Source organism: Bidens hawaiensis, unplaced genomic scaffold (genome assembly GCF_021521415.1).
Source record: "Bidens hawaiensis isolate Kalapana, Puna unplaced genomic scaffold, B.hawaiensis_p1.1 tig00028466_1, whole genome shotgun sequence".
NCBI lineage: Eukaryota > Viridiplantae > Streptophyta > Magnoliopsida > Asterales > Asteraceae > Bidens > Bidens hawaiensis.
The window spans coordinates 67,298-94,640 of record NW_027505119.1 but is presented as its reverse complement, the minus strand read 5'-3'; the positions used below and the strand labels follow the sequence as shown (position 1 = coordinate 94,640).

Here is a 27,343-nt window from a genome sequence, read left to right as displayed (position 1 = left end):
CTTCAAACTTTGACATTTCAAGGACATCATTGTGACACTAAGGTATAAACAATCACAACGATGTGATTTTCGTCAAAAATGATGATGTTTTAATACAATAATTCTGGACTTTTGTGTTCAAAGGGTTTTTCCGTGTTCTAAACCCTAATCTATTTTTGATATACTGTGTTATTGTTAATTATTTTGGGTTCGTTGTGTTCGGAATGTGATTCCGAAACCCTTGGTAGACATTAATCAATGTTTGATTTTTGTTTGCTGGGTTGATTGAATGTGTATGTATTCGGGGTTTTAGGCTCTGTTTAACTCTTCGATTATCCGTATTTATGTTAAAGTGTTAAGCCTCAATCTTAACACCTTGAGCTTCGGATTGCAATTCCGAGTTGGATAAATCTGTAGTTTTGGTTACTCGATGATTTGTTTGGGATAATTGAACCTGGATTTGTCAAATTGACCTTCGGTGTTCTTAGTGATTTTGACTTTGACCAGGATAGTCAAAGATTAAGTGTTTATGGCCATTCGTTTACTTTAGCGAATTGGAACTGTTTCGTGTCCAATTCGTTAAAGATTCAAAAAAATTAGAATAGCGAATAAGTTCTCTAACGAATCAGATGAGGATTCGTCAATTCTTAACGAACTAGTTTCTAGTTCGTTCTTTTTTATAGTAGTTCGCTAATTTTAATTCGTTAACTTATTTACCTGATAGCGAATTGCTTGATTCGTTACTAGATGGTAACGAATCATAGTAATATCTCACACGAATGACATTATTTTGTACTTTTAATTATTTATTCATTTTTAAGATTACATTTAAAAAAAAAATAAAAAAATAATATAATAAAAAAAAAGAAACAGGATGTGCAGCAACCGTCTAAACGCATAAATAAATTAATTCCACATATCATATGAAATTAAATACACCATTTCATATTACTTATCTTGTTTATATTCATTCAGTAAAATGGTTGATCAAGTACATCAAGATCCACCGGTTGTTGATCAAGGGCAACAGGAACAACCACCACAGGAACAACCACCACAAGAACAACCTCCTCAAGAACAACATGACGATGTTATCTTATTGCCGTCTGATAAAAAATATAACATCTGTGCCTACGTTGACCAAGATGTTGCTGATGTTGCTACATTTGGAGATATGTTGACTTTTCTACTACGATCAGTGATACTTTACGCCATCACTGCTCGACCTAAGGTGCATCTGAGTATTATCAGGCAGTTTTGGGATACTGCTGAGTATGTGGAGGAGGAAAAGCATATTCGAGCCACGATTATTGAAACTCCTATTACAATTGATGTTGAAGTAATTTGGCGTGTGCTTCGATTTGCTGATACTGATGACAACCCGAGTGAATTTGATAGGCAACTGGTCAGGGGTTTGTTTACCCGTGTGCGTTATGGTGGAGACGTTAATAAATCTATGTTAAACAAGAATGAATTATGCCCACCAAACAAGTATCTTCTCCATGTTCTTATTCACTGTATGAGTGGTCGTCGTGGTGGCTTTGATGAATGTCGACTCAGTTTGCAATCAGCCTTTGTGGCTTTAATCCTCAACAAGCCATTCAACTACTCTAAGATTGTATTCAATCATTTGGCAGAACAAGTTCAGCAGACGGACTAGAAGAAGAAATTTTAATGTATCCTCGGTTTTTATAGTTGATTATTCAAGATTTGATACCTAATTTAGCTATTGATCAAACCTTGGTGAATGATAAGCTTCATATGGAACACATGATGGCCGATACATTACATAGAATGTCGATTTATCAAAAGGCAAGGCCAGCGGATAAACGAATGATTTGTCATATCGTTAATCCTAATTATGTATGTCCTTCCGATGATCGCTGGATTCATGATGATTCAGATTCCGAGCGTGAGGAAGGAGAAGGTGGGAACCATGGTGATGATGGGAATGATGGTGATGGGGGTAATGAAGGTGGAAATGATAATACTGGTGATGCAGCTCTTAGAGAGCAACAGGCCGCAGTTGATGCTGCATTAGCTGCCACCATTGCTGCTCAATTAGAAAGAAAGAGAAAAGGGAAAGGTGTGGCAACTGGTGAGCCATCTAAGAAGAGACGTGTATCTGCTGGGGCTGGTGTAATCATTGGTGTGCCATCACCTCGTCAACCAACGCCTCCACGCCTGGTAGTGCCAATTACAACTAGCACTCCGGCGATGACCTTGACGAAGACGATGATACCACATGAACAGTTGGGTATGATACCTCAGTCAGCATTAACTGAAATACCTTTGCCAATTGATATTGTGGCTACAACTCCTCCAACAGCATCTATGAGGCCTCCTCCTAGTGATCTCTCATTTATGAGAATTACAAGGCCTCAAGGTCCAATCCAACCAGTTCATCCATCCTTGTATGCTTTGCCACCAAATCGTCAGATAGAAATGCTTTTAAATCTTCAGCATTTGTATGAGAACCAGATGTCTGCTGATCGGTTAAATCAAGAACGTCTAATGGAGAATCAAAAGAAACTAGTCAGCTATGTTTCTTTCTGTCAAAAGGAAACAAAGGCCCTACGTGAGATTGTTGAGTCTCAGGGGTGAAGATTAAAGAGCAAGAGGATCTGATCCTGCAATTGACTTGCAAAGATGATGCTTTGAAGAAGATAAAGAATAATGAGGAAGATCCTGATGATGATGAGTCTGGTGCTGGTGGTGAGCCTAAACAAGCTCAAGACCCTGCGTCTGGTGCGGGTACGAGCTCTGTTGACGATTCTGAAAAACAGATTGTTGTTTATCGTGATTATTCGGCTACTAAGCCAATTGAGATGATTGAAGCTGACACGGTAATATTTATGGATGGAACGGGGGTCATTAGAAGTACGGTGAACAAGGATGAGATAGAGGTGGGTGAGTTTGTTGACAGGTCTCTGACACGAGAGCAGATTTCCATATTGCTTGGGTTGAATGACGAATAGCTGATCGTGTTAGAAACTGAGCCTGATGTCGAAGTGGTGAATGAGGAAGGTATAGAGGATGATTTGTCTAATCAAATGAATACAGATTTTATTTATGAAGATGAGGATGTTGAGATGGAAGACGTCACTGCTGAGGAGTATCCTGACTTGTATCAACACACGAACGTTGATCAAGGTGCTCCGATTTTTAATGAACAGACTTTTAAAGCAGCTGAGGATGATTTGGAGAAGATGACTAAAGGAAAGAAGGTTGTGGATACTCAGTTTGACTCAACTGTGGACCCAACTGATGAGGATATTGCTAAATGGTTCAGATTTAAAGCTGCGGGTAAGATTATCAAGGCGTATCGATTTGTTGATCAAGAACGGAAAGACACATCAGCTGCATGGGTCAAAGAGAATCAAGTAACTACCTTCAAGACTGTACCCAAGGTCCATGGTGATATTGTCTCATGGCTATACGATTCCGAGCTTAAGGTATGTATAGTTAAATGGGAGAAGGGAGTTCAGTACTACGAGAGGATAATGGATGTTCTTACACTACCGCGTTGGGATGTTCGTACCCTCGTGAGGCGTCCATTTATCAATCGTGGTGGCATCCGGACAACTAAGTGGTTTCATCAACACTTGCTGTTCGAAGTTAATCATGGGTTCAAGTTCTTCAAGCCCCAGGTCCCAAGACGTAAACGCATTGACGAGATTGATCCAAAGACTAGGTGGAAGAAGCTTGTTATTAAAGTAAAGCCACCGAAGACGATGAAACGAGTGCCCGTGAAGACGATGCCCCCAACAAATGCATCTCTCATTCAATCGATTTAATTATGACAATCGTACGGGCGAGGCCGTCATTGTTCTTGGTCGAGGACTGGAGACTGAACTTATCAAGATAATCGACCCGATGTGGTTGGTTAATATATCTGAAACAGACAATGATGTGCTACACAGAAAGCAGATTCTGATCGATCGCCATGAAGATTATGACCTGGCTATGCAATTCCAACGCGTTGTGCGTGTTTGTCATGAAAATGGAATTCATAGTTGCAGAGACTGACGGTCCAAGCGCTTCAAGTAACTTAAAGACAAAGAGCTCAAGATGAGGGGGTGTCTGTTAGTGCACGGTTTTGCGTCTTGAGTCTTTGTATTTATCGTTAACGTATTTGTCGTTTGTTTAATGTAATAAATTATTATTATTTCATGTAGTTCGTTAAAGTATGAGACTAGTTCGCTAAGGATGTTTAGCGAACTAGTCCTTAAGTTAAGTTTCCCCTGATTCGTTAGGGGATGTTAACGAATCAAAGAATGTTTCGCCTATTTAATGTATGTAACGAAGTAGGATCTGGTTCGCTAGGGGATGTTAGCGAACCAGACCTATCTTTTATATATTGTGAACCCTGTTCACACATAATTAAAGTTTTGAGAGTTTAATTAACGAATCTCTGTCCAAATCCTCTATCGATCTTCAACCTTAATATTATTCAATTACTGATATACATATACCAATAATATACAAATATATACAACACTTAATCATGAGTAATTATGAGTTAGATCTATAGTTAAGGTATTAATCGATTAAGCACAGATCTGAGATCTGCTAGTGTTATTGTTATTGAGATTGATACACGTACGAGATCCAACAAATTCAAATTCAAACTAACAATGCATCCCCACGAATCCATTAAGCAATGAAACACATATTTACGACTCGACATATTAGACACACAAACAACTATTAACAGACTGACTCGAACAGATATAAACAAACAAACTGATTACCTCGAATAACGTGCAAACAAACGCATCATATGTCGGCAAAATAAATAATTAGGTGACGTGTTGGGTTTGTGATATACAATATTAATAAAATATATGTAGGTTAAGTTCAAAAATATCGTTTAATTCCGAAAGTTCACTATCATTAAAATAATGATATTCAAATTCTTGAACTTAAAAACCCGACTCATCACCACCTACGTTTAGCATATCCGACAATCTCAATTAATCAAACTAAATAACCAAACCACCTAACTAACCCTGCAACCATAAAAATTTCAAATCTCAAATCATAACCAAATAAACTAACCCGCTTCTATATAAACACAGCCAAATCAAATTCTGACCGCCCTACACCCAAGCCTCACACGATAAATAATAAAATAATATTAAAACATACCGTAGTGTCGGAATGAGAAATGAGCTACTAATCAGTACTAAGCGGGCTGTAACAGTGACTGCGGTGGACTGGAGTGGTGGTGGACGGTAGTAATGGTGGTTATGGTAGCGGACGGCGATCATGGTGAACGGCGATGGTAGTAGACATCAACGGAAGTGGTGGTGGACTTATGATGGAGGGTGATAGTATGATGGTGGTAGTGGATGTAGGTAGTTTCGGTGCGTGGTGGTGATTGTATGAAGGAGACGAAGAAGAAATGAGCAAGAAGAAAAGGAACAGACGTCATGTTATTAAAATTTTTTCGTATCATCCATGACCCATCACGATACGCGATGGGTTAAAAGCACAAGGGTCGCGTATCGCGACCCAATTTGATTGCAATTAGGGTTTGGCCCAATCGCGATACGCGATGGGGTATGGAATGGCGTCATCGCGTATCGCGATGACGTCACAATGTCAGGAGTAACATACTCCATCGCTTATGGAAAAGGTCATCGCGTATCACGATAGGCTATTTCCACATAAAGTTTCGCTCGAAAAAGGGTCTCGACATTTTCCAACCCAACCACTTTTCGGCATCCCGACATCACCCTGCACACGTTTCCGAACTCAAAACATTCTTTTCATACCTGGAAAGACGTGTAATTGACCAAACTCGTACCGAACTTCATGAAATTGAAAGTCTACCAACAAGCTTCGCGACACTTGATGTTAGCTACACAAAACTCAACGCAACAATCAATACAAAACTCAACAAAATGAAAACAAAGTGGACAGACACTTACAAACCCGGGGTTGCCTTTCATAAGTGCTGAATTTTGTGTATGCAGCTCGACAATGCCTTGAACACTCAATTGTCTCCATAAGCCGGTGAGGTCACAATGAAACTCACCGATTCCTTGTACATGTTGTGAATGTCCTTCATTTCCAAATATGGATTCAATCTATAGCCATTCACCACTTGTCATAAATGGTCATCAAAATCTTCAATCTCAAAGTGACCATGATTTCCAACTCCAAATACCAAGTACGGGCCCATCCACTTAATTTTTAATTTACCCGGAAAAAGCTTCATTCTTGTGTTGTATAACCAAAACTTTTGTCCAACTTCAAAGTTCTTCAACCGAATATTAACATCGTGGACCTTCTTCATCTTGACTTGTAAGCAGATGCACAATCATATGCCTCGTCCCTTAACTCTTCAATTTCACACAAAGCCAACTTCCTTGCCTTACATGCATCATCATAATTCATATTAACCTCTTTAGTAGCCCAATATGCTCTTTGTGCAATCTCTACAGATAAATGGCAATCTTTTCCATACATAAGTCTATAAGGAGTGGTTCCAATCGGCGTTTTGTAAGCGGTTCGGTAGGCCCATAGAGCATCAGTTAACTTGGTTGACCAATACTTTTGATCTGTCCAAACTGTCGTTTGTAAAATCTGTTTAATTTTCCTATTAGAAACCTCAACTTGCCCGCTCGTTTGTGGATGGTAAGGTACGGCAGCTATGATCAACACCGTATCGTTTAAGCAATTTTCCAAACTTATAGTTTTCGGAATGAGATCCCCCATCACTTATGATGGTTCGGGGGACTCCAAATCTTTAAAAATATCACTTTGAACAAAATTGCAAACGACCGTGTGATCATTTGTCCTAGTGGCTATCGCCTCAACCCATTTAGACACATAGTCGACGGCCACTACGATGTATAAATTACCGTGTGAATTCGGGAATTGGCCCATGAAATCTATCCCCCCAAACATCAAAAATATCAACTACTAGGATCGCGTTCAAGGGCATCTTATCCCTCTTAGAAATGCTCCCGAGTTGTTGACACTTTAAACAGTGTGTCACGAACTCATGAGCATCCTTAAACAATGATGGCCAAAAGAAGCCACTCGTAAGGATTTTCTAGCTGTTTTCTGGCCACTAAAGTAACCCCCACACGTGGACGAATGCGTGTGTTCCAACACGGATCTAACATCCTCCTCGGGTATGCATCGTCTAGTCATCTGATATGCGCCGATCTTAAACAAATCCGGGTCATACCAAATGTACTGTTTGGCTTGTGACATTAAATGATTCTTATTTCTCCTTGGCCAATGCTTCGGTTTATCACCTAAAACTTTAAAATTAACAATATGAGCAAACCAGGGATTTTGTGAGACTGCCAGAATGTGTTCATCCGGGAAAGACTCATTAATGGGCCCGTCCTTGTCTCCATCTTCCACCATAATTCGGGACAAGTGATCTATAACAACATTCTCACTTCCTTTCTTGTCCCAATCTCTAGATCAAATTCATGTAGTATGAGCCTCGGTTTTGCATCCTTTTTGTCCGTAAGGTACCTAACTGCAGAGTGATCAGCATAAATAATTACTTTACTACCCCAAATATAAAACCAGAATTTATCTAGAGCATATACTACTGCTAGTAACTCCTTCTCGGTTGTTGTATAATTCAATTGAGCATCCGAGAGGGTTTTACTTGCATAGTATATGGCAACGGGATTCTTGTCAACCCGTTGACCCAAAACAGCCCCGACTGCATAATCACTTGCATCACACATTATTTTAAAAGGTATATTCTGTTGGGTTTCTATGGAATTTACAAACTTAGTTAACCGATTAACTAGTTATAATATATGCGGAAACGTGATAGACAAACTAAACATATGAACAACCTAGTTTATTCATTTCAAGATTACCAATAATCTATTTACTAGAAACCCGAAGCAAGGATCACATGATACGGGAACAACTAAACTATCAAAGCATATAAACACTTACAATCTTAACCCTTTAAGAGTTTAGTAGGTGGTTGAAGAAGATGATGATGAATGCAAGACTTTCAAAGGAAAACTCTCAAACCGAATATACCCCGAGCCTCCAACACGCACCGAGCTATGCTAGGGAGCTTGAACACGAAAAACCCGAGCCCTTTTTTTCTTCCCTTCTTGGCCGTGAGGTAGAGAGGAAAAAGAAAAAAAAGTTTTTTTGTGTTTTTGATTACTTGAAAGTGTTATCCAAATTATCATTCATCACATGCATACATAGGGTAGAGTTATATCCAAGTCCACACTCCATCTCCTTTTGCATGTTGACAATTTGACCAAGTTGGTGGGGTGTGGGGCCCACCCAAAACCGGCCCCAACATATTTTATTATTTTTTTTTTTTTTTTGTTTATGTTATATATATATTTTATACTTTATAAAATATATAAACACCCCATCTTTTATAAACCATTTTATAAAAGAATACATAGTTAAATAATCATTCCAATAATAATTATTTGAATAAATAAATTAACCAATTAATTATTTAATACTTTCAAGTAATCATTCAGAAACCCGATTTTCTGAAAGTGTCGTGTTCTGTATTTGTCTTAAAGATCTTATCTTAACAAATACATAATTGGTGTGTGTCTAACTCGTTATTGGGTATGACCCGACTTGGATCAAACATAACTAGCCACATTAACTTAATTATGTGTCTCGGGCATACGATATTCCAACAATCTCCCACTTGCACGAGACTCATAGGAAGTTAATGCTAATGGTGAATACCGCCTAACAACAGGTCACCACCCCTAGTATGTTTGACTAAGTGCCATTCAATAACATCATCCCCTTCAAGTCCATACTTGATATGATATAGGTAAGTCTTATCATTACATCCCTTTGTTACTAGATGTCCTGTCAAATCGAAGAGACATAGATTGATCATTCTCTCATTGATTTAACTTAACAGGCCTTAGACATCTAAACTCTCAACACATAAGAGGAACAAATCCCATCTTGACTGCATACATCCTTGTTGACATCTCGTATGATATCTGAGCTCTTTCTTTTATGTCATCGTGTTACCGAAAAACAAAGAAGAGAGTCAAGTTATCAGACTTGATGAAAGGTCAGATCCAATATGCATCTCAGGTCAAAGGACACAATGATACTCGCCTTTACTCAAGGATTACTTATGATCAGTTGCACTAACTCCATGCAGTGATCCTCGAGAGCGGATCATGTCCAATATTTGTATCCCACAAATATCTATGAACCTTGGTGGCAAACCTATGCCTTATATTCATCACATGAATATCAACCAATCCGGGTTCATAATAGTCTTACCTTCATACTTGTTCCCACAAGCATGATCGACTACGGACGTTTAGAACAACATAAGTCATTCATGGATTAAACATGCAAAAATAGAACATAACTCATTTAATAATTAAAACTTAATTAATTTCATGAGATACCCATTACATTCGTTCTTAAACAAACACTAAACACGGATTAAATCCACTCACTAGAATACCGAAGTCCTAATGCACAAACATGACCCTCATGCTTTGGCCTATCGAGGAGCTTCGTGAGTGGGTCCGCAATATTTTGATCGGTATGAACTTTATGAATACATATTTTTCTCTTTTCAACTTCATCCCTTATGTAGTTGAATCTGCGCTCAATGTGCCTCGTTTTCTGATGAGCACGAGGCTCCTTGATCTGTGCAATAGCACCCTCATTGTCACAGAATATCTCTAGGGGCTCCTGAATGGAAGAGATAATCCCTAGATCCATGATGAACTTTTTCATCCATGCAGCCTCTTGGGCTGCCATTGAAGCGGCGATGTACTCAGATTCTGTAGTGGATAACGCGACAACATCTTGCTTCGAACTCTTCCAAGAGACAGCGCCTCCATTTAAGATGAAAACATATCCCGACTGTGACCGAGAATCATCTCGGTCAGTTTGGAAACTCGCATCCACGTAACCCTTTACGACGAGTTCCTCCTCACCAGACCCATATATTAAAAACATATCCTTAGTCCTTCTAAGGTATTTTAATATATTCTTGACAGCCATCCAATGACTGTCACCTGGGTTGTGCTGGTATCTACTTGTTATGCTTAAAGCATACGAGACATCCGGTCTAGTGCACATCGTTGCATACATAATAGATCCTATTGCCGAAGCATAAGGAACATGCTTCATCCTATCCTGCTCTTCCTTAGAGCTAGGACTTTGGGATGAGCTTAATACGGTTCCTCTAGGAATAGGCACCAAACCTTTCTTAGAGTTTTCCATCCTAAACCTCTTTAGGATTTTATCAATGTACGCACTTTGATTGAGTCCGATCAATTTCCTTTGTCTATCCCTATAGACCTTTATTCCCAAGATATATGTCGCTTCTCCAAGATCCTTAATTGAGAAACGACTACTTAACCACGCTTTAACGTTTTCCATACTTGGTATATCATTTCCAAATAAAAGTATATCATCGACATACAAAATAAGGAACATGATTATACTCCCACTAGCCCATTTATACACACACGCCTCATCACCGTTTTGGACGAAACCAAACGCTTTGATTTCTTCATTAAAACGATGATTCCACATCCGTGATGCTTGTTTCAACCCGTAGATTGATTTCTTTAACTTACAAACTTTATCAGGATTAGATGGATCGACAAAACCTTCAGGCTGAACCATATGGACATCTTCCTCAAGATATCCATTTAGAAAAGCGGTCTTGACATCCATTTGCCATATCTCATAATCAAAATGAGCTGCAATGGCAAACAATATCCTGATCGACTTAAGCATCGCGACTGGCGAGAAGGTTTCATCATAATCAATCCCTTGAGTTTGCGTGAAACCTTTTGCGACAAGTCGAGCTTTGTAAGTATCTAAATTTCCATGCATATCGGTCTTCTTTTTGAAGACCCACTTACATCCAACCAGTTTGGAGTTAAGTGGACGATCAACCAATTCCCAAACTTGGTTATCGTGCATGGATTGCATCTCGGCGCTCATGGCTTCAAGCCATTTGTCACAATCAGGTTGTGACATAGCATCTTTGTAGGAGATCGGTTCATCCGAATCAATCAAGTAGCAATCATCCACAAGAAATCCATATCTCTTGGGAGGTTGACTAACCCTACTAGATCTGCGAGCAACGTGCGTATGATCAACCATTTGATCATCTTCAACATCCTCGTGTTGAAAGCTAGTATCGACCAACTGTGTATCATCCAGTGATTCTTGAACCTCTTCAAGTTCCACTCTCTTTTCACTAGGTCCTTCCATAAGGAACCTAGTTTCTAAGAAGTATCCTTTGCGTGAAACAAACACTCTTTGTTCACTAGGATCATAGAATATATATCCTATATCATCCTTTGGGTATCCTATGAAGACACACCTGATGGATCGAGCCTCAAGCTTATTTGGGGTGTCACGTTTAACATAAACTATGCATCCCCATATCCTTAAATATGAAAAGGATGGAACCTTTCCATGCCACACTTCATAGGGTATTCGATCCACCTTTTTGGTCGGGGCCATATTCAAAATACGAGCCGCTGTGAGTAGCGCATATCCCCAAAATGATGGCGGTAGTGAGCTTCGTGCCATCATTGATCGAACCATGTCCAACAGTGTTCGATTCCTCCTCTCGGATACTCCGTTATGTTGAGGAGTTCCAGGAGGAGTGAGCTGTGAAATAATTCCACAATCTCTAAGATGACTTTGAAAGGTATCACTTAGGTATTCGCCTCCTCTATCGGAGCGGAGTACCTTGATTGTTCGGTTGAGCTGATTTTGCACTTCATTTTGAAATTCTTTGAACATTTCAAAGGCTTCATGTTTGTGTTTCATTAGATAAACATACCCATATCGACTAAAATCGTCGGTAAAGGTAATGAAGTACCTTTCACTATTCCTACTAGTTGGCTTGAAAGGTCCGCATACATCCGTATGTATGATACCTAACAAATCCTTAGCCCTTTCATTTGTACCTTTGAAAGGCTCTTTGGTCATCTTGCCTTGAATACAAGATTCACACTCATCAAACGAACCTAACTCGTTTGTTTTCAAAAGACCATTCTTTTGGAGAGTGTTTATACGATTCTTGTTTATGTGTCCAAGGCGACAATGCCAAATGTAGGAATCACTCAAACCCTTTTTGAGTCTTTTAGTAGAAGTTTGATATAATGAGCTATTTGAGGTATTATCATGAACCAATTCATAAATACCGTTGTTTGGTACAGCTTTAAAATAAAAGATACCATTAGATGACACATGCATTTCCGATCCTACAAATTTAAAGTCAAAGTTACATTGTCTAAGAAGGTGCACAGAAATAATGTTCCTAGTCAAACTAGGAGCATACAAAACATTTTTTAAAACAACTTCCAAACCACTTGGAAGTGATAAAGTGAAGTCTCCTCTAGCGACCACGTGTACTCTTGCACCGTTGCCCATGAAAAGATTCACTTCGCCCTTCTTCAAGTCTTCATTCCTTTTGAACCCCTGCAACCAATTGCAAATATGAGTTCCACATCCGGTATCCAATACCCATGTGTTAGAAGAAATAAGATTTAGCTCAACATTAATCATAAAGACATTACCCGAGGTATGCGCCGCATTCCTCTTGTCTTTTAGCTCTTTTAGGTAGACCGGGCAATTGCGTTTCCAGTGTCCGGTCTCCCCACAACCAAAACAAGGATCATCCTTATGACCCCTTGGTTCCACAACCTTTTGTTTCTTTGCCATAACCGGTGATTTGCCCTTACCCTTAAGATGCATAGGGGGACCCTTCCTTTTAGCTACCTTAGCCTTAAGATTGGGTTGAGATCGATTCTTGGATCTACCTTCATTGATTGCAAACACGGGTAAAACCCTTTTGCCATGCTCGCCTCGGCTGTTTTAAGCATTGAGTGAAGTTCTCCAATGGTTTTGTCCCACCCGTTCATGTTATAATTTAACACGAAAGTGTCGAACCTTTTCGACAAAGAGTTAAGGATCAATCCGTTGCTAACTCATTTGAGATGGGACAATTGAGCTTAGTGAGCCGATCAATATAACTTTTCATCTTAAGTACATAAGATGAAACTGGTTGACTATCATCCATTCTACATGCATGTAAGGCTCGAACCGTTTCGAACCTTTCCACTCTCGATTGCTTAAGGAACATTTCCTTAAGTTGAGTAATCATGTCGTACGCATTATGGTTTTCGAAATCCTTTTGGATTTCGGGAACCATAGTCGCCAACATGAGGCATGATACTTGAATGGAATCTTCCGTGAGTTTGACCCAATTCATGTATTCGACCTCAGTTCCCTCTTCCGGTCTTCGGGATAGGTGTTTCCAAAACATGATATAATTTTTCTTGTTTTAGAACAATCTTAAATTTCGGAACCAATCCGAAAAGTTATTGTGGTTAAGACGGTCTTTAGCGAGAATAGATCGGAGAGATACGTTTTGGACGTTAGGGATTATGTTGTCGTCGACGTGTGCGGCCATCTGCAGAATTTTAATTAAGTTCATTTTAGTGTTTTACCTTTTAATTATTAATACCCTTTTTATATATGCAAATATAATTAATAATTAAAATCTAGAATCCAACGATAAACCCGACTCCGGTTAGGTGACCTTTTTCCCATTGTCGGTTTATCAAGGTAGTTATTCATAACAATTGCAAACCCTTTTGCAACTTCTAGAATTTATGGGACCGGTTCGAAATCATATTTCGTGTTGGCATGTTTATCCCATCAACACCTATTAGACCCCATGCTTGGGTGACCCTCTTCACATGGTTCTAATTTAAGTCGTCCTACTTGTATCAACTTGTAATATTAACATACAAACGGTTAGGTGACCTTTTTCCCATTTTATGCCAATATTACCTCAACATGTTAATTTACTCTATGCGGTTAGGTGACCTTTTTCCCACTAAGAGCTTATTAATATGTTAAGTGTTATACAAAAGGATGGTGTTCAACTTATTATCCTTAAATTTAAAAAGGGATTTTTAGTTTTAATAATTCTAGTTGTAAAACTTTAAATCATGTTCTAACATGCATTTAGTAACATGATATTTTGAAACCATTTTCAAAATTCTAATTTATAATAAAGCCATTTTATTATGGGCGTGAGACGGCTAGTTAATAAATCCATTTTATTAAACTATGTGTCACGTAATTACCGATAATTATTAGAACCCGTTTTATGCTTTGTTAATTAATTCTATGTGACGGAGTTGATATCCTAATATCTAACAACCACACAATCAAACAATCAATTAACAAGCATACACAATTATACTAGACACGAGCCACTAAGTTAGACCACACTTGTTAGCCGAAACAAGTGTGTGTCTTAGGTCCGATCCTAAGGGACACATGACACATGGATGTTGTAGCTCCCACTCGATCCCGCATCCAAATGCTTCGAGCATCTTCTTCAACCTTGTTGTGATCCATTGGGCTTGAACTTGGGCCTTAGCTTCCATAAGCTTCCACTTGGGCTCAATTGGTGGGCTTAGGTCCTTTTGGGCTTGAATCCCTTAATGGGCTTGTGAAACCCATTATCACCATACCCGGCCCAATTAGGCCCAAACTTCCAATTTTGCAATCTTCTTTAATTTTACAAAATCAAATGTCCTAATACATTTTTCTATAAAATAAAGAAATTACAAATAACCTATTTATTACATACCCATATGAATAAATAATTACAAAATTACAAAATTGCCCATAATTAATTATTACAAACCGAAACTTGAATAATTAACTACAATCACAACATCAACCACAAACAAACATCCACATTGGTCTACGGCTCGGTCTAGTATTAGCAAACATAACCCGTTATGTCATAGGAACCCGTTCCAAAACCCCTTGCCTTTATCGGGCCTAGCCCAACCCATTTGGGCTCGACCCAATAACAAGATTATGGGCCTCGGCCCAATTAAAAAACTGCTTGGGCTCGGCCCAAACAAAATTACATGGGCTCGGCCCAAATGACTTACATGGGCTCGGCCCAAATAAAACTTATGGGCCCGGCCCAATAACAAAAATGGGCTTCGGCCCAAATTTCACCCGAAATGGGCTTCGGCCCATTAGCCCGGTTTTTATATTTTTTTTTTTTTTTTGAACTTAGCCAAAAACGATAGCAAGATTAAATACAAAATTATCATGCATGTTAATTTTTGTATAAAATCTTTCAAGGGGAAAATAAAAACCGAGAACCCGAAGCTTAGTATCCAGTATCCCGGCTCTTGATGCCATTTGTTTGGGTTTCTATGGAATTTACAAACTTAGTTAACCGATTAACTAGTTATAATATATGCGGAAACGTGATAGACAAACTAAACATATGAACAACCTAGTTTATTCATTTCAAGATTACCAATAATCTATTTACTAGAAACCCGAAGCAAGGATCACATGATACGGGAATAACTAAACTATCAAAGCATATAATACACTTACAATCTTAACCCTTTAAGAGTTTAGTGATGGTTGAAGAAGATGATGATGAATGCAAGACTTTCAAAGGAAAACCCTCAAACGGAATATACCCCGAGCCTCAACACGCACCGAGCTATGCTAGGAAGCTTGAACACGAAAAACCCGAGACCTTTTTTCTTCCCTTCTTGGCCGTGAGGTAGAGAGAAAAAGAAAAGAAGTTTTTTTGTGTTTTTGATTACTTGAAAGTGTTATCCAAATTATCATCCATCACATGCATACATAGGGTAGAGTTATATCCAAGTCCACACTCCATCTCCTTTTGCATGTTGACAATTTGACCAAGTTGGTGGGGTGTGGGGCCCACCCAAAAACCGGCCCCAACATATTTTATTATTTTTTTTTTGTTTATGTTATATATATATTTTATACTTTATAAATTATATAAACACCCCATCTTTTATAAACCATTTTATAAAAGAATACATAGTTAAATAATCATTCCAATAATAATTATTTGAATAAATAAATTAACCAATTAATTATTTAATACTTTCAAGTAATCATTCAGAAACCCGATTTTCTGAAAGTGTCGTGTTCTGTATTTGTCTTAAAGATCTTATCTTAACAAATACATAATTGGTGTGTGTCTAACTCGTTATTGGGTATGACCCGACTTGGATCAAACATAACTAGCCACATTAACTTAATTATGTGTCTCGGGCATACGATATTCCAACACATGGAAGAAGTCAAAGCAGTTTTTAAGTACGAGGGTATGTGAAATATTGTAAAAATACTATCCAAAATAGTTTGAGTTTGAACCGATCAACAAGGATGACAAGACATAACCATTTGGCGACTATAACACAACAACTTTCGAGGTGCATACAACTGGTATCGACATCAACACTGATAATGCTTTGAACTTTATTGAGGACATCAAGATCAATCTCGATGACGAATTTGAAGAATTGCCTTGCCCAATTGGCCAAAAGAAGTCAATAGCAAAGGGGAAAAAGAACGAATGTAGCCCAACCCGTCGACAAACTTACCAAGCAAATGGAAAATTTACGGGTCTAAAAGAGGAAATCATATGTGTTTAAAGGGCAAATGTCACAATTTGAATCCAGGATTGTGTTGGGAGATTTATGCAAATCGTATATCTTCGGAAATATGAGAGTCGTGGTTGGCACATTCAGACCAAAACTATTTGTGGTTCCCAAATGCTTTGATTGGATAAAACAACTCAGAGTGATTGAGCAATGTGACACTTGTCAAATTCGGGTCTCGATTTGTATTCGTTTTGTAATCTTTTATTACGTAAACCGACCCGTTTTGTAAACCGAAGCTTATGATATAATCAAAATGATGGATTTTATGTTACAATATTGTTTTACACTTGTTGAATCTTGAAAACATCATTTTATGTCCTTAAAACGCGTAAAAATCACTTAAAACGAACTTCGGGGACCAAAACTGCCACTTTTGAAAATTGAGTTTCACCAGCCTGCACCCCATCGCGCTACGCGTTTGGGGAGGGTGCCTGGCATCGCGTGGCGCGATGGCCTCAGCTGCCGCAGCTCCGAATTTTGTTGTTTTGTGTTTTGTTTTGTTTTGATTCATTTTGCATTAAAACTCTTGTAACTCACACCCATATTTGACCACCAACATTACCCTATATATACACCACCATTTCCCTTCATCTTCTCCTGCTACATCTCCAAATTCTCTCTCAAACTTCAAAGATCCAAGGTTGTTATTTTAGTGTTCTTGAAGGTTTGACTTTCAAAAGTCAAACTGAGTTAAATCTTTCATTCTAATTAGCTTATATAGTCTTATTAATACTTGAATATGGTTATACAACATATATATAATATACACCCCTTGTTACCTTTGGTAGTTACTTCTCCGGTCTCGGTCGGTGAGGTTTCAAACCTTGTAAGGCAAGGCTACATGGAGGACTTTTGAGTCCTTGATATATATATATATATATATATATATATATATATATATATATATACATATATATATAGAAAGGTTAAAATAAAAATAACGACTTTTCTAAGAACGGTAAGAACCAATATAATTTTGACATTTGGCATTAAAAACCTATGGTGAAAAAATAATTCTTGGAAACTATGTCGGTTTTTAGTAATTTTAAATCTCAACCATTGATTAACATGATACAATGGCTATGATTTATTCCTAGTCTTCCTAGAAAACTACTTCTTTTTAGAATAACCCTCCCATATATATATATATATATATATATATATATATATATATATATATATATATATATATATATATGTATATATAAAACTTGTTTATACATATTAACCATACTTAACTTCTGCTCATTTTAGTTTGTTTGTCATATTTACAAGTTCCACGATTATGGTTTCTAAGAGTCTAGCCTCGGTTTAACCGTAAATAACTCTAAATCGCAAAACCGAACTTTGTTTACTAGTTTTTGTTAAATAATTTTTTAAACATGCTTATTGTTAGATTTAAGTTTCTAAAATCATTTTTATGAGTTCTATGGTTATGGTTTTGTGAAATCTTACCTCGGTCTTAACCTGAACCAAGATCCGAACCGAAAACCGAACTTTTGTTTAAAGACTTTATTGTTAACTTTTTGGTTGTAAAACTTAAGTTTCACCATTTATAAATTATTATACAAGTTCTTTGAAATTTGGGCATGTGGAAACAATCTATGAACTTATTGTGAGATGGAAACCGAACTAAACCGATTTTCACTCTCTTAAGACACACAAGTGTGGTTTTAGCTATCAAGGCTTGTATATTTCTTTAAAAATACTTTATAAACTGATTTTAATTATTTTCTTAAGTACTTGAAAATGTTGGATCCAACTTGATCTCATAACAAAGTTTAGACCGACAAAACCGAACACTCGCTTAACGTGCGTTGTGAGTTCTAAAACAATAGAACTACCTACTTGGTTAAGTCTTTTTAAGTTTTATTGAGTTATCTCATAACATTCATTATTTTAGAAAGTTGACTTTGGGTTTGACCAATTATTAAGACCCGAACCAACAACCTGAACACTCGTTAAAACCCGTTTTAGTATCTTTATTCTAAAGGGACTTGTATTCTTGCATTTTACCCACCTTATTACTTAACATAGGTTGAGTAAATATTAATGTTAGATACGTTAACCCGGTTTCGAGCAAACTTATATTTTAAAGGGTTATTATTATAAGTTCTTAAATAGTTACATTTTAAACCTTAAACTTTAATTGTTTACTTTTCTCAACATGTATTTTATTAAAAGACTTTCAAGGCAACCTACCTAATTCAAGACTTTCTTTTATTTAGGCTTCGTTCGTTAACCCGTCATTCCGGTTAAACTCCAAATCATCCACCTTTCAAGTTTATTACTTGAATGTGAGTACTTTCATGCCCCGTTTTCCATCTTTTGTTTTGGGGTGACATTTCATACTTATTCAAATTAAATGCTTTATACTTGAGTCTTAAACCACAAACGTTATTGTATACTTTACTTAAATAAATGCTCGATTTGGTGTTCTATGCTTACATGCTCATGTGTTTACGTGTTTACCGCTTTTGGTTGGTTGATCTAAATCCTAGACAATTTGGCATCCCCTTATAGCAAGGTGTCGTTAATGTATTCTTATTAGCGATAACTATAAATCATAGACTATTTGGCATCCCCTTACAGAAAGGTGTCACTAATGTATTCTTATTAGTGACCTCACTTTTTATCCAAATTACTGCTATTATTTATTGTTTCGGATAAAATATTGTGGCTTTTCTTATTATATACTTATATGCTCAAAACTATGAATTGCTCACCAACCTTTGTGTTGATAAACTTTATTTTATGAAATGTTACAGGTTTGCATTTAGGTTGATTATGGAGTGCAGAGAAACGTCATCAAGACCTTTAGGATATTAGCAAACACGAACAATAATTGATTTGCTATATTTTGTTATGTTTATTTTATGAACAAGTATGTGATGTGACATTTGATGTTGTGAAATGAAATGAGTTTGTTAAATATTGTCGCCTTAAATAATGTCATGCGCTTATGGGCAATCCGTCGCATCCCGGCATGTTCTGCCGCCTTTGTTCGGGATATGACAAGCAAGAAATAGAGCATGAATATTGAGAGAGTATGATGAACCAGGAGATGTTAGATATGATCAAGAATGTGTTTTCAGGGTTAGGGTCAGATAAGGCGGTTATCATGCATTTGAAATTCAAATGCATATAATGCGCTCCTATGTTGACATATAAATGACGTTTGAAAATGGATATAGTGTTGTTGGAAAATAGGTGTTTTAAAAAAATACAGAATTCAAACTTGGGCAACAATAATGACCTTTTCTTTTGGACTGACCCTTGGTCTGGGAGACCCTCTCTCAAGTTGGTTCTTCCTAGACTCTATCAAATGAAGAACAAAAGTTGCAAAGTAAGTGATAGATTCTATTGAAGTGGGAGCCAACTTTTTTGGAAACGGGATTGGATAAGGAACCCGACCTCTCACAATTAGCTGGCCGAGTGGGAAGAATGCATCAATTGTATCTCGGTCGTCAAAAGGAATGCCTACCCCGACTCTTGGTCTTGGTTGGTAGATCCCTCAGGACAAACAATTCTTTCTTGCAGGGATTATAGTCTTAATAATGTCATGAGATGGAGTAAATGGGTGCCCTCTAAATGCAATATTCACGCTTAGAGATCAAAGATGGACAAATTCCCCACCAAGATGGCCCTTAGAAGGAGAAATATTGATATTCCTAATCCCTTGCGTGTGATATAGTGATAAATATATATATATATATATATATATATTTATATATATTTCCCTTGTATATTTTATATAATATTTTATTAGTTTTTGTTCGCTTTTAGTTAAGAAATGTATATTACTAACATAATTGTGCTTTGTAGGTTTCGGAAGATGATCGTAGTTGAGAAGGGCAAAAAACGAATCAAAACAAGCCTAAACGAGAAGCCGGAGCACATTAGAAAAGGAACCGGAAGGAGAACCGGTCGGACCAGCCGGTTAAACCGGCCCTCCCACTAGACAATGCCGCGCCGCGCAGCCAGGGGGTTCAAACCTAGTCGCGCGGCGCCTAGACCTACAAATTCCAGAATGTTTTCGATTTTTGGTCAGTTTAAGGCCCAATTCACTATAAATAGACCCTTAACCTTAACCTGAAAAATACCCTACAACCACCAGACTAATTTGGAGATGATTGAAGCTATTATTCGAGATTCTTGGCGGTTTTGAAGGCAAGGAAGCATTCGGTGAAGATCTATACATTCAAGATTGAGGATTACGGGTTTTATCACATTTGATCTTTTGTTTTCATTATTTTCACCATGTTTTCTATTACTATTATTTTGTTTGATTTGAAGATGCTAGGCTAAACTTTATAGACTGCCTAGGCTTATGATGAACCATCGTTGATGTTTTGATTTTAGTTGGATTGTTTCTTTTCGTTATAGTTTTATGATTCAGTAAACTATTTGATTTTATTTGATTGATGTGTATGTGCACTTGGTTTTGTTTGTTCTAGTTTTATTATTCCACATAATCCTTGGTGATTTTTTCATATGATAGGATTTTGTTAGGTCATCTACTATGTGTTTTTGACTAGTTTATGATTGAATTCGAATACGATCACCGGAATAATATTATTAGTCAAACGAATAAAAGTGTGTTGCTAACCTAGAAAGTTGTAAGGTGATAAGTTATTGTTAGATCTTTGTTGATTAATATTGCGAGATTTAGTTCTCCGCAAGGAGTTCATCTAGGTTTGATTAATTAATATTGTCTAGCGAGTCAATTAAGTTTGTCAATTACCTTTGATTCCGCGTTGTAAGGTATGATTTCACTACAAAGGTACTCTTTCATTAATTAATTAGATAATTGTAAGAGAGTTTAATTTATAAACTGGTGTGTCTTAAAACTTATTAGAAACCCATAGGTTTCTTCTTGAGAAGAGTCAGGGGTCCTGCTCGAGTTATCTTTTAAGTGTCTATTTTACGATCTCAGTTCTATAACTATTATTTTCCAACTATTTGATAACTGAAACTTTGAGGAATCCAGCCTAGGTGATTTTTCATTACCGTCTGAATCAATTGAATTAAATTGTCTTGTGTTTTAATTCTTGTCTTTACTTAATTAGTTATTTTTAGTAGCTTAATATTAATTAATTTTAAACCCCCTTTAATAATAATATTTAAATAGTCGTATCAGTTAGTCGAGCCTAATTAGTTAATATACGTAATTAAAAGAGTCTCGTGGGTTCAATATCTGGGCTTACTTAGCTATACTAGAGTCGATCGGTTCACTTGCCAGTCATTAGTTTAGTCGAACTTAAGGAGTAGTATTACTTAGTGTCTAGTTTAGCGTAATTTAGTTAATAATTATTTGACTACTTTTAGCACTTCAGTATGTTCTGCAACGCAGCAGATGAATCTTCTTATCATATTTTCATCAGTTGCCCGGTAACCTCGAAGGTTTGGGACACTTTGATTTCTTGGTGCAGGACCACGTCCTTGTTTGATTTTTCGATTAGAGACAAGCTTGAAAGTTATAACCATGTGGGGCTTAAGAACAAAGAAAAAGAAGTTTTCCAAGGTATTACTATCATTGCTTGTTGGTGAATTTGTAAGGCTCGGAACGCTATGATTTTTGAAGGGAAGGAGACGAAGATTGAAGATATTATTTGCGACATTAGGTTTTAAGTTACCTTTGGTTTAAACATAGATCTAGATGCAAATTGATTAGTTGGTTGGATTGGTGTAAATTTTGATGCGCTTATTTCTCCTAGATTTTCTTGGCTGTTGTGGAGGGAGCCATGGCTTCCGCCCTGTTTATAGAAGTTCACAGTTCGGAGAAAAAAAGTCGGGTAGTTGCGAAAACATATGGGTTGTGGTTCAGTCTTAATAGTTATATGCCTATATGACAAATTGACAACCTATCTAGTCACCTGCTCCGGCTCCAGCTTGCCAGTATGAAACACACTTGAATTTGAAAAGCTTGGTAAGAATATATTACCTAGAATAACACCCGTGGATGATTTGCTTCCAAAATCAAGTGAATAAGAGGAAGGTCCACAAGTGAAATTGGTTAATCTTATTGAGCCATCGTCACTATATATTGTATCATAGTCACAGTAGGTGTTATTGCCACGGCACCTTGCACATTCTTCCCTTGCTAAACAGTCACACGAAAGTTTATGTCAAGATAAAAAAGCGTACAAAATAAATAGATTAATATATAAAATAGAAAATCCCTATAATATTCATTTGACTTGCTGTTGTCAAGAGAATGTCCATAATTTATCACTCTTTAAGAGCATTTACATCCTATCCATTATTTTCTTTGAATGAGATTTTTTTTATAATTTAGAAAGTGTTATATGGTGTTATGAGTGGAGAAATGTAGTGAGTTTTCGGTATATTTGAAAAGTTTATTTAGCACCTTATAAACTTTTTAATATTTTTTGAAAGTGGTCGTGACTTGTGATTAAATGAGAGAAAGAAGGTAATGAAAAAAGAATAAATTATTTTCTATTTAATTAAATAATGAGAGAAAATGTAACGATTCTTAATGTAATTCCAGGTTTGGAGAAGAATGTGAATCTAACTGTTCATTACAAATTAACATGCCTGACCCAACATTTATTTCTGTCAGACGAAGGCCTTCCTAATCCTGTAAGGCTGAGGGGTGTGGAGCGCGAGAAAGGGCGCAAGAGGCCAGCCGCTCGCGCCCCGGGGCGCGAGCACCACACCTCCGAGGCGCGAGAGGGGCGCGAGAGGGGCGCGAGCGCGGAAAAAGAGGCAGGCGCAAGGGGTCTCGCGGGAGCTGTTGCGCGTAAAGGGACTTGGGGAATTGTGAAAGAGACGTTGGAGTGGTAAAATGAGCCGTTGGCTCTTTATTTAATAAAAAAAAAAATTTTTTTTACTCCTATATATTACCCATTTTATACACACAACTTAAAAAAAAAAACCAAACTTACCCATTTCTTTATACAACACTTCCTATATATTACCCATTTGTTTAATTTTTAGTATGTTTTTTTTTATTATGAATTTTCAAAAAAATGTGTGTTTTTTTAAATAATTTTTAAGTTTTTTTAATAATACGTTTTTTTAATACATTTATAAAAAAATAAAAAAAAAACCGCTCGCGCCCCTCCACACCATGTCCCGGGGCGCGAGCACCACTACCAACACCCATCTTATCAAGTTTCTCTCTCTGCCACACGTCACAATATTATTGGCTGGAGCCCCCACTCGCGCCCCCTCTCGCGCCCCCCACACCCCTCAGCCTAACAATGCGTCATGTGTACGCAAATCTGGACCAATTACATGGCGCCGAGTTGTCAAAATCTGGTTGAAACGATTCGTTTTTAAAAATCCCACCAAAACTTGTTATTACATATTGAATTTGGTGAGGACTCACGACCGTTTTATTCAAAATAATAAAAAAAAAGTAAAATGAAGTGTTTAAACATGGTCTGTTGACAAACTTGACATGTAAAAGATGTTTGAGTCCGCCAAGTTAGTAACGGACGTTAAAGGAATATGTTTTGAGGCGTTGTAAATAAAGTCAAACGGACATTTTAGAGATTTTCCTTAACTTAATATACAAATACTTAATAATACAGATACGTACTTTGGCATCCATAAATTAGATAAGGGTTTCCTTCGTCTTGCGAATAAAGTGAACACTTCTTTGACTCCACAGAGGTACCGTTATACATCTTCAGTTCCAGATTCCGAGGCATATCATCACAGCAGCGTGATATGTCACTGTATGTAAGGGTCCACATGAGGGAAACAGGAACAAAAGCGTTGTTAGCAGCAACAGAAAAGCTTCCTTTCGCGTATGAATCTTCATCCACCAAGAAGGCAGACCTACAAACTCCACCTTCACCCGAACCCGTGACATTCATGTTGTAGGACTTTAGATGATGAGGGATTGTTGCTTGACAACAACTAAATCCGTAACACTTGTTTCTTTCTCTAACAGTACTGTCATTCAGACAAGTAGTCGAACACCCAGTAACCACACTCCCATAATTATCAGTCATAACACCATTACCACACCCGTTAAAAATAAATTTATTTTGTAATCTGGAAAACAAGAACGGGGTGTTACCAAGATCGATGCTCCTGGTCTGACTACTATTCTGAGCTGGGTTCTGGCAATCATAGATATTATTTGGCATATTAACGGTGACAGTTTGATCTTCCAAGTTTACACCCAAGACTTCCAGGTGGTTGAGTGAAGGTAGATATGGTGTTGAGGAGTTGCAATCAACGGTGTACCATTGGTTGACAGAACAGTTTGCACCGATTCCAAAAGGGTATGGAATCCTCATATTCCCACACATATCATTGCACCTTATCTTGGCGTAGTTTGGAATTGCAATTGATGTTGCCGTTAACGAAATGAAAATGAGAAGATGGAAAGCTTGATATAACTTCATATTTTGTAAAGAAGAATGATGGTATTGTAGGAAGTGTAAGGGGTGTTTATGTTTATAATTATAACGATGAGTGTGATTAAGATTAATGGAGGAACCTACCGAGAAATTAATAAACCAATGGCCACAAGTCTACGGCTCTACGCCATGGAAAATTCAAAACCTACCGGGGACTGTTTGGTTCTAGAACTACTTAATTATATCATTAGATGAAGAAAAGTTGTTAATACCGACATTTGACAATGTCTACACTTTTTGCTGATTATTCTTGTTCAATAACTAGTTGGAGATCCCACATTGTAGTGACCCAACATATATTATTATACTGTTGAAAGCACTATTCGATATATATAATTACAAAATATGGAGCGCTATATCAAGAAATAGTGATGGTTTTGGGATTATTTTCAAGCGGGCTCACAATTATTCGATGTTTCGATTTCGATCTCAATCATGGAGTCGGACATCTAAAATTTCTGACAGGTTCGACGGTTTGGATCACGTAAGGTTCATCACAATATAAAAATACGATGCAAAACTAAAAAAAAACATTGTCATTATAAATTGAAAAAAACACATTAAATAAATACAATGGTCTCTACGAATTAAAAAGAGAACAACATATAGTTATTTGTTATTTAGTATAAGTTTTCATCTTTTAAATCATTGTATTATGCTTGGTGTAATGGGTGACGAAAATGAGCGAATTTGGGCGAGTTGGGGCACAAACACCGCCCCCGGCCATTTGTGGGGCGATAAGGGGTGGGGGACTGATTATCGTCTGCTTGTGTTTGTATATATATTAATATTATATATGTTTGTGAGTGTGATATATATATATGTATATATATATATTAGTGGAGTTACACATTCACTTCTCGCTGTAAAAAAACTTCTGAAATGATCCAATACCTATATATATATATATATATATAGTGCTAAAACATCTTTACACCTCAAAATCAAAAACCTACTATTTGATGATTGGGTGCCACATGACGCAAATCGTCCAATTTTCTATCTTGTAGCCTTTCCACCACACGTATCCTTACATAATTAATTGAAATTTGTTTCCCTTCCTATTTTCTATGTAACAAATGCAAGAATAGTTAATGTAAGGTCAAGTTATTCTACTAAGGGGAACAAAAATGAGTAGAATGAGAAGGATTTCTAGCCATACAAGAAACCTAAAAAAATTGAAAAAAAATAATAAAAAAAACATAACTCAAATTTTTATAAAAAAACGAAAAAAGGAAAAACACGAAAATGTTTACACCGTCTTTCTCGTTTAAAAAAACACAATGATGAGTGAAAAAAGTCGTTGTGTCTTTTATTTATCATTGTGATCGATTTGGGTTTGTTTCTTCATTGATTGTGTCTTTTCCCTAGAAATTGTGTCATTTTTTGTTTATATTGTGTTATATTACTCAACATTATGTTGTATTTTGTTCGGTATTGTGTTATATTTTGCGATATGTTGTGTTTTTTGTTTATTTTCGTCATTGTGTATTTTCATCAATTTTTTTTATATTTTTTCGTCATTCTTTTTTATTTTTTTTATCGGGAATGTTGGCGGAAACATTTTAGTTTTTAAAATTTATTCGTTTTTTATTTATATTTTGAGTGATGATTTATTTATTTATTTTTTTGAATTTATTTTAAAAGAATTTTTTGTGTAGTCATAAATATTTCTTATACTTCTCATTTTTATCTCTATGTATATTTTAACTTAAAAAAATGTAGTCGTTTTTGAACTCTTTATATACTCCTCCTGGCAGCATTCCCTCCATTCCCAAAATAAAACTAGGGTTTCGACTGTAGAGAGAGTGTAATGTCGAATCGGAAGAGTGACGACTACAAGCTTCTTCGTATTGTCGATGCCATGGCTTCAATCAATCAAAAGGTTAATCTCATCGGTGTTATCACTTATACCCAAGCAGAGCAGAGGCACCGGTTCGTATACACATTCTAAAAATTATTATTTTTTCCATCATTTTAGCATATATATTATGTTGATTGGTGCTGAAAGTTAAGTTTTAACTTGCAATGATGAAATAAACGCCGGACTTACAGCTGCCACTGTAGTTATAGTTATTGGTTGGTAGTAGATTGATGATAACTTATGTAAGGTTGTTTCTGAGCTACTGGTAGGTTTGTAGACGAATCGAAAGAACTATTCGTGAACTGTTTGGCGATAAGTGTGTTTATGTTCATTTATTTAATAAGCGAATGAACATGGACACATGTGTAGTTCGTTCATTTATGTTCGTGAAAGTTCGTTTATTTATGTTTGCTTTTGGATGAATTATCTACTTAATGTTTTATACATGTTCATTTGTATTCATTAAAATATGTTCAAGACACTATTAATTTCTCATGTGCACTACTTTACTTGATATTTTTTATTGAGAATCCTTGTCATTTGTAGGTTCTTCATGTATGTGAAGTCAAAGATGGTGA

General features: G+C 36.8%; 2 protein-coding genes and 1 non-coding gene across 3 annotated transcripts; 1 reads left to right on the top strand and 2 right to left on the bottom strand.

Moving 5' to 3' along the window:
- Window positions 1-6,279: 6,279 nt before the first annotated feature.
- Window positions 6,280-6,705, bottom strand: LOC143610852 (uncharacterized). Its single transcript, XM_077085219.1, has one exon. It carries the CDS (start codon window positions 6,703-6,705, stop codon window positions 6,280-6,282), a length of 426 nt encoding a protein of 141 aa, XP_076941334.1.
- Window positions 6,706-22,366: 15,661 nt separating this feature from the next.
- On the bottom strand, window positions 22,367-24,778 carry LOC143610851 (wall-associated receptor kinase-like 8). The gene is made up of 2 exons (XM_077085218.1): window positions 24,070-24,778; window positions 22,367-22,605 (listed from the first exon to the last, which is right to left on the bottom strand). The coding sequence occupies exons 1-2, from the start codon at window positions 24,776-24,778 to the stop codon at window positions 22,367-22,369; spliced, it is 948 nt and encodes a 315-aa protein (XP_076941333.1).
- A 2,146-nt stretch (window positions 24,779-26,924) lies between these two features.
- Window positions 26,925-27,028, top strand: LOC143610853 (small nucleolar RNA snoR113). The gene has a single exon (XR_013149662.1). It is a non-coding gene; the product is annotated as a small nucleolar RNA snoR113 (small nucleolar RNA).
- Window positions 27,029-27,343: the final 315 nt, after the last annotated feature.

Excerpts from the sequence above, each read along its gene's own strand:
- LOC143610852 (XM_077085219.1), bottom strand. The coding sequence starts at position 6,705 with ATGGGGGATCTCATTCCGAAAACTATAAGTTTGGAAAATTGCTTAAAC.
- LOC143610851 (XM_077085218.1), bottom strand. The coding sequence starts at position 24,778 with ATGAGGATTCCATACCCTTTTGGAATCGGTGCAAACTGTTCTGTCAAC. Across the intron at positions 22,606-24,069 it reads TCTAATTTATGGATGCCAAA|CAAGGGAAGAATGTGCAAGG; the intron begins GTACGTATCTGT and ends GTGACTGTTTAG.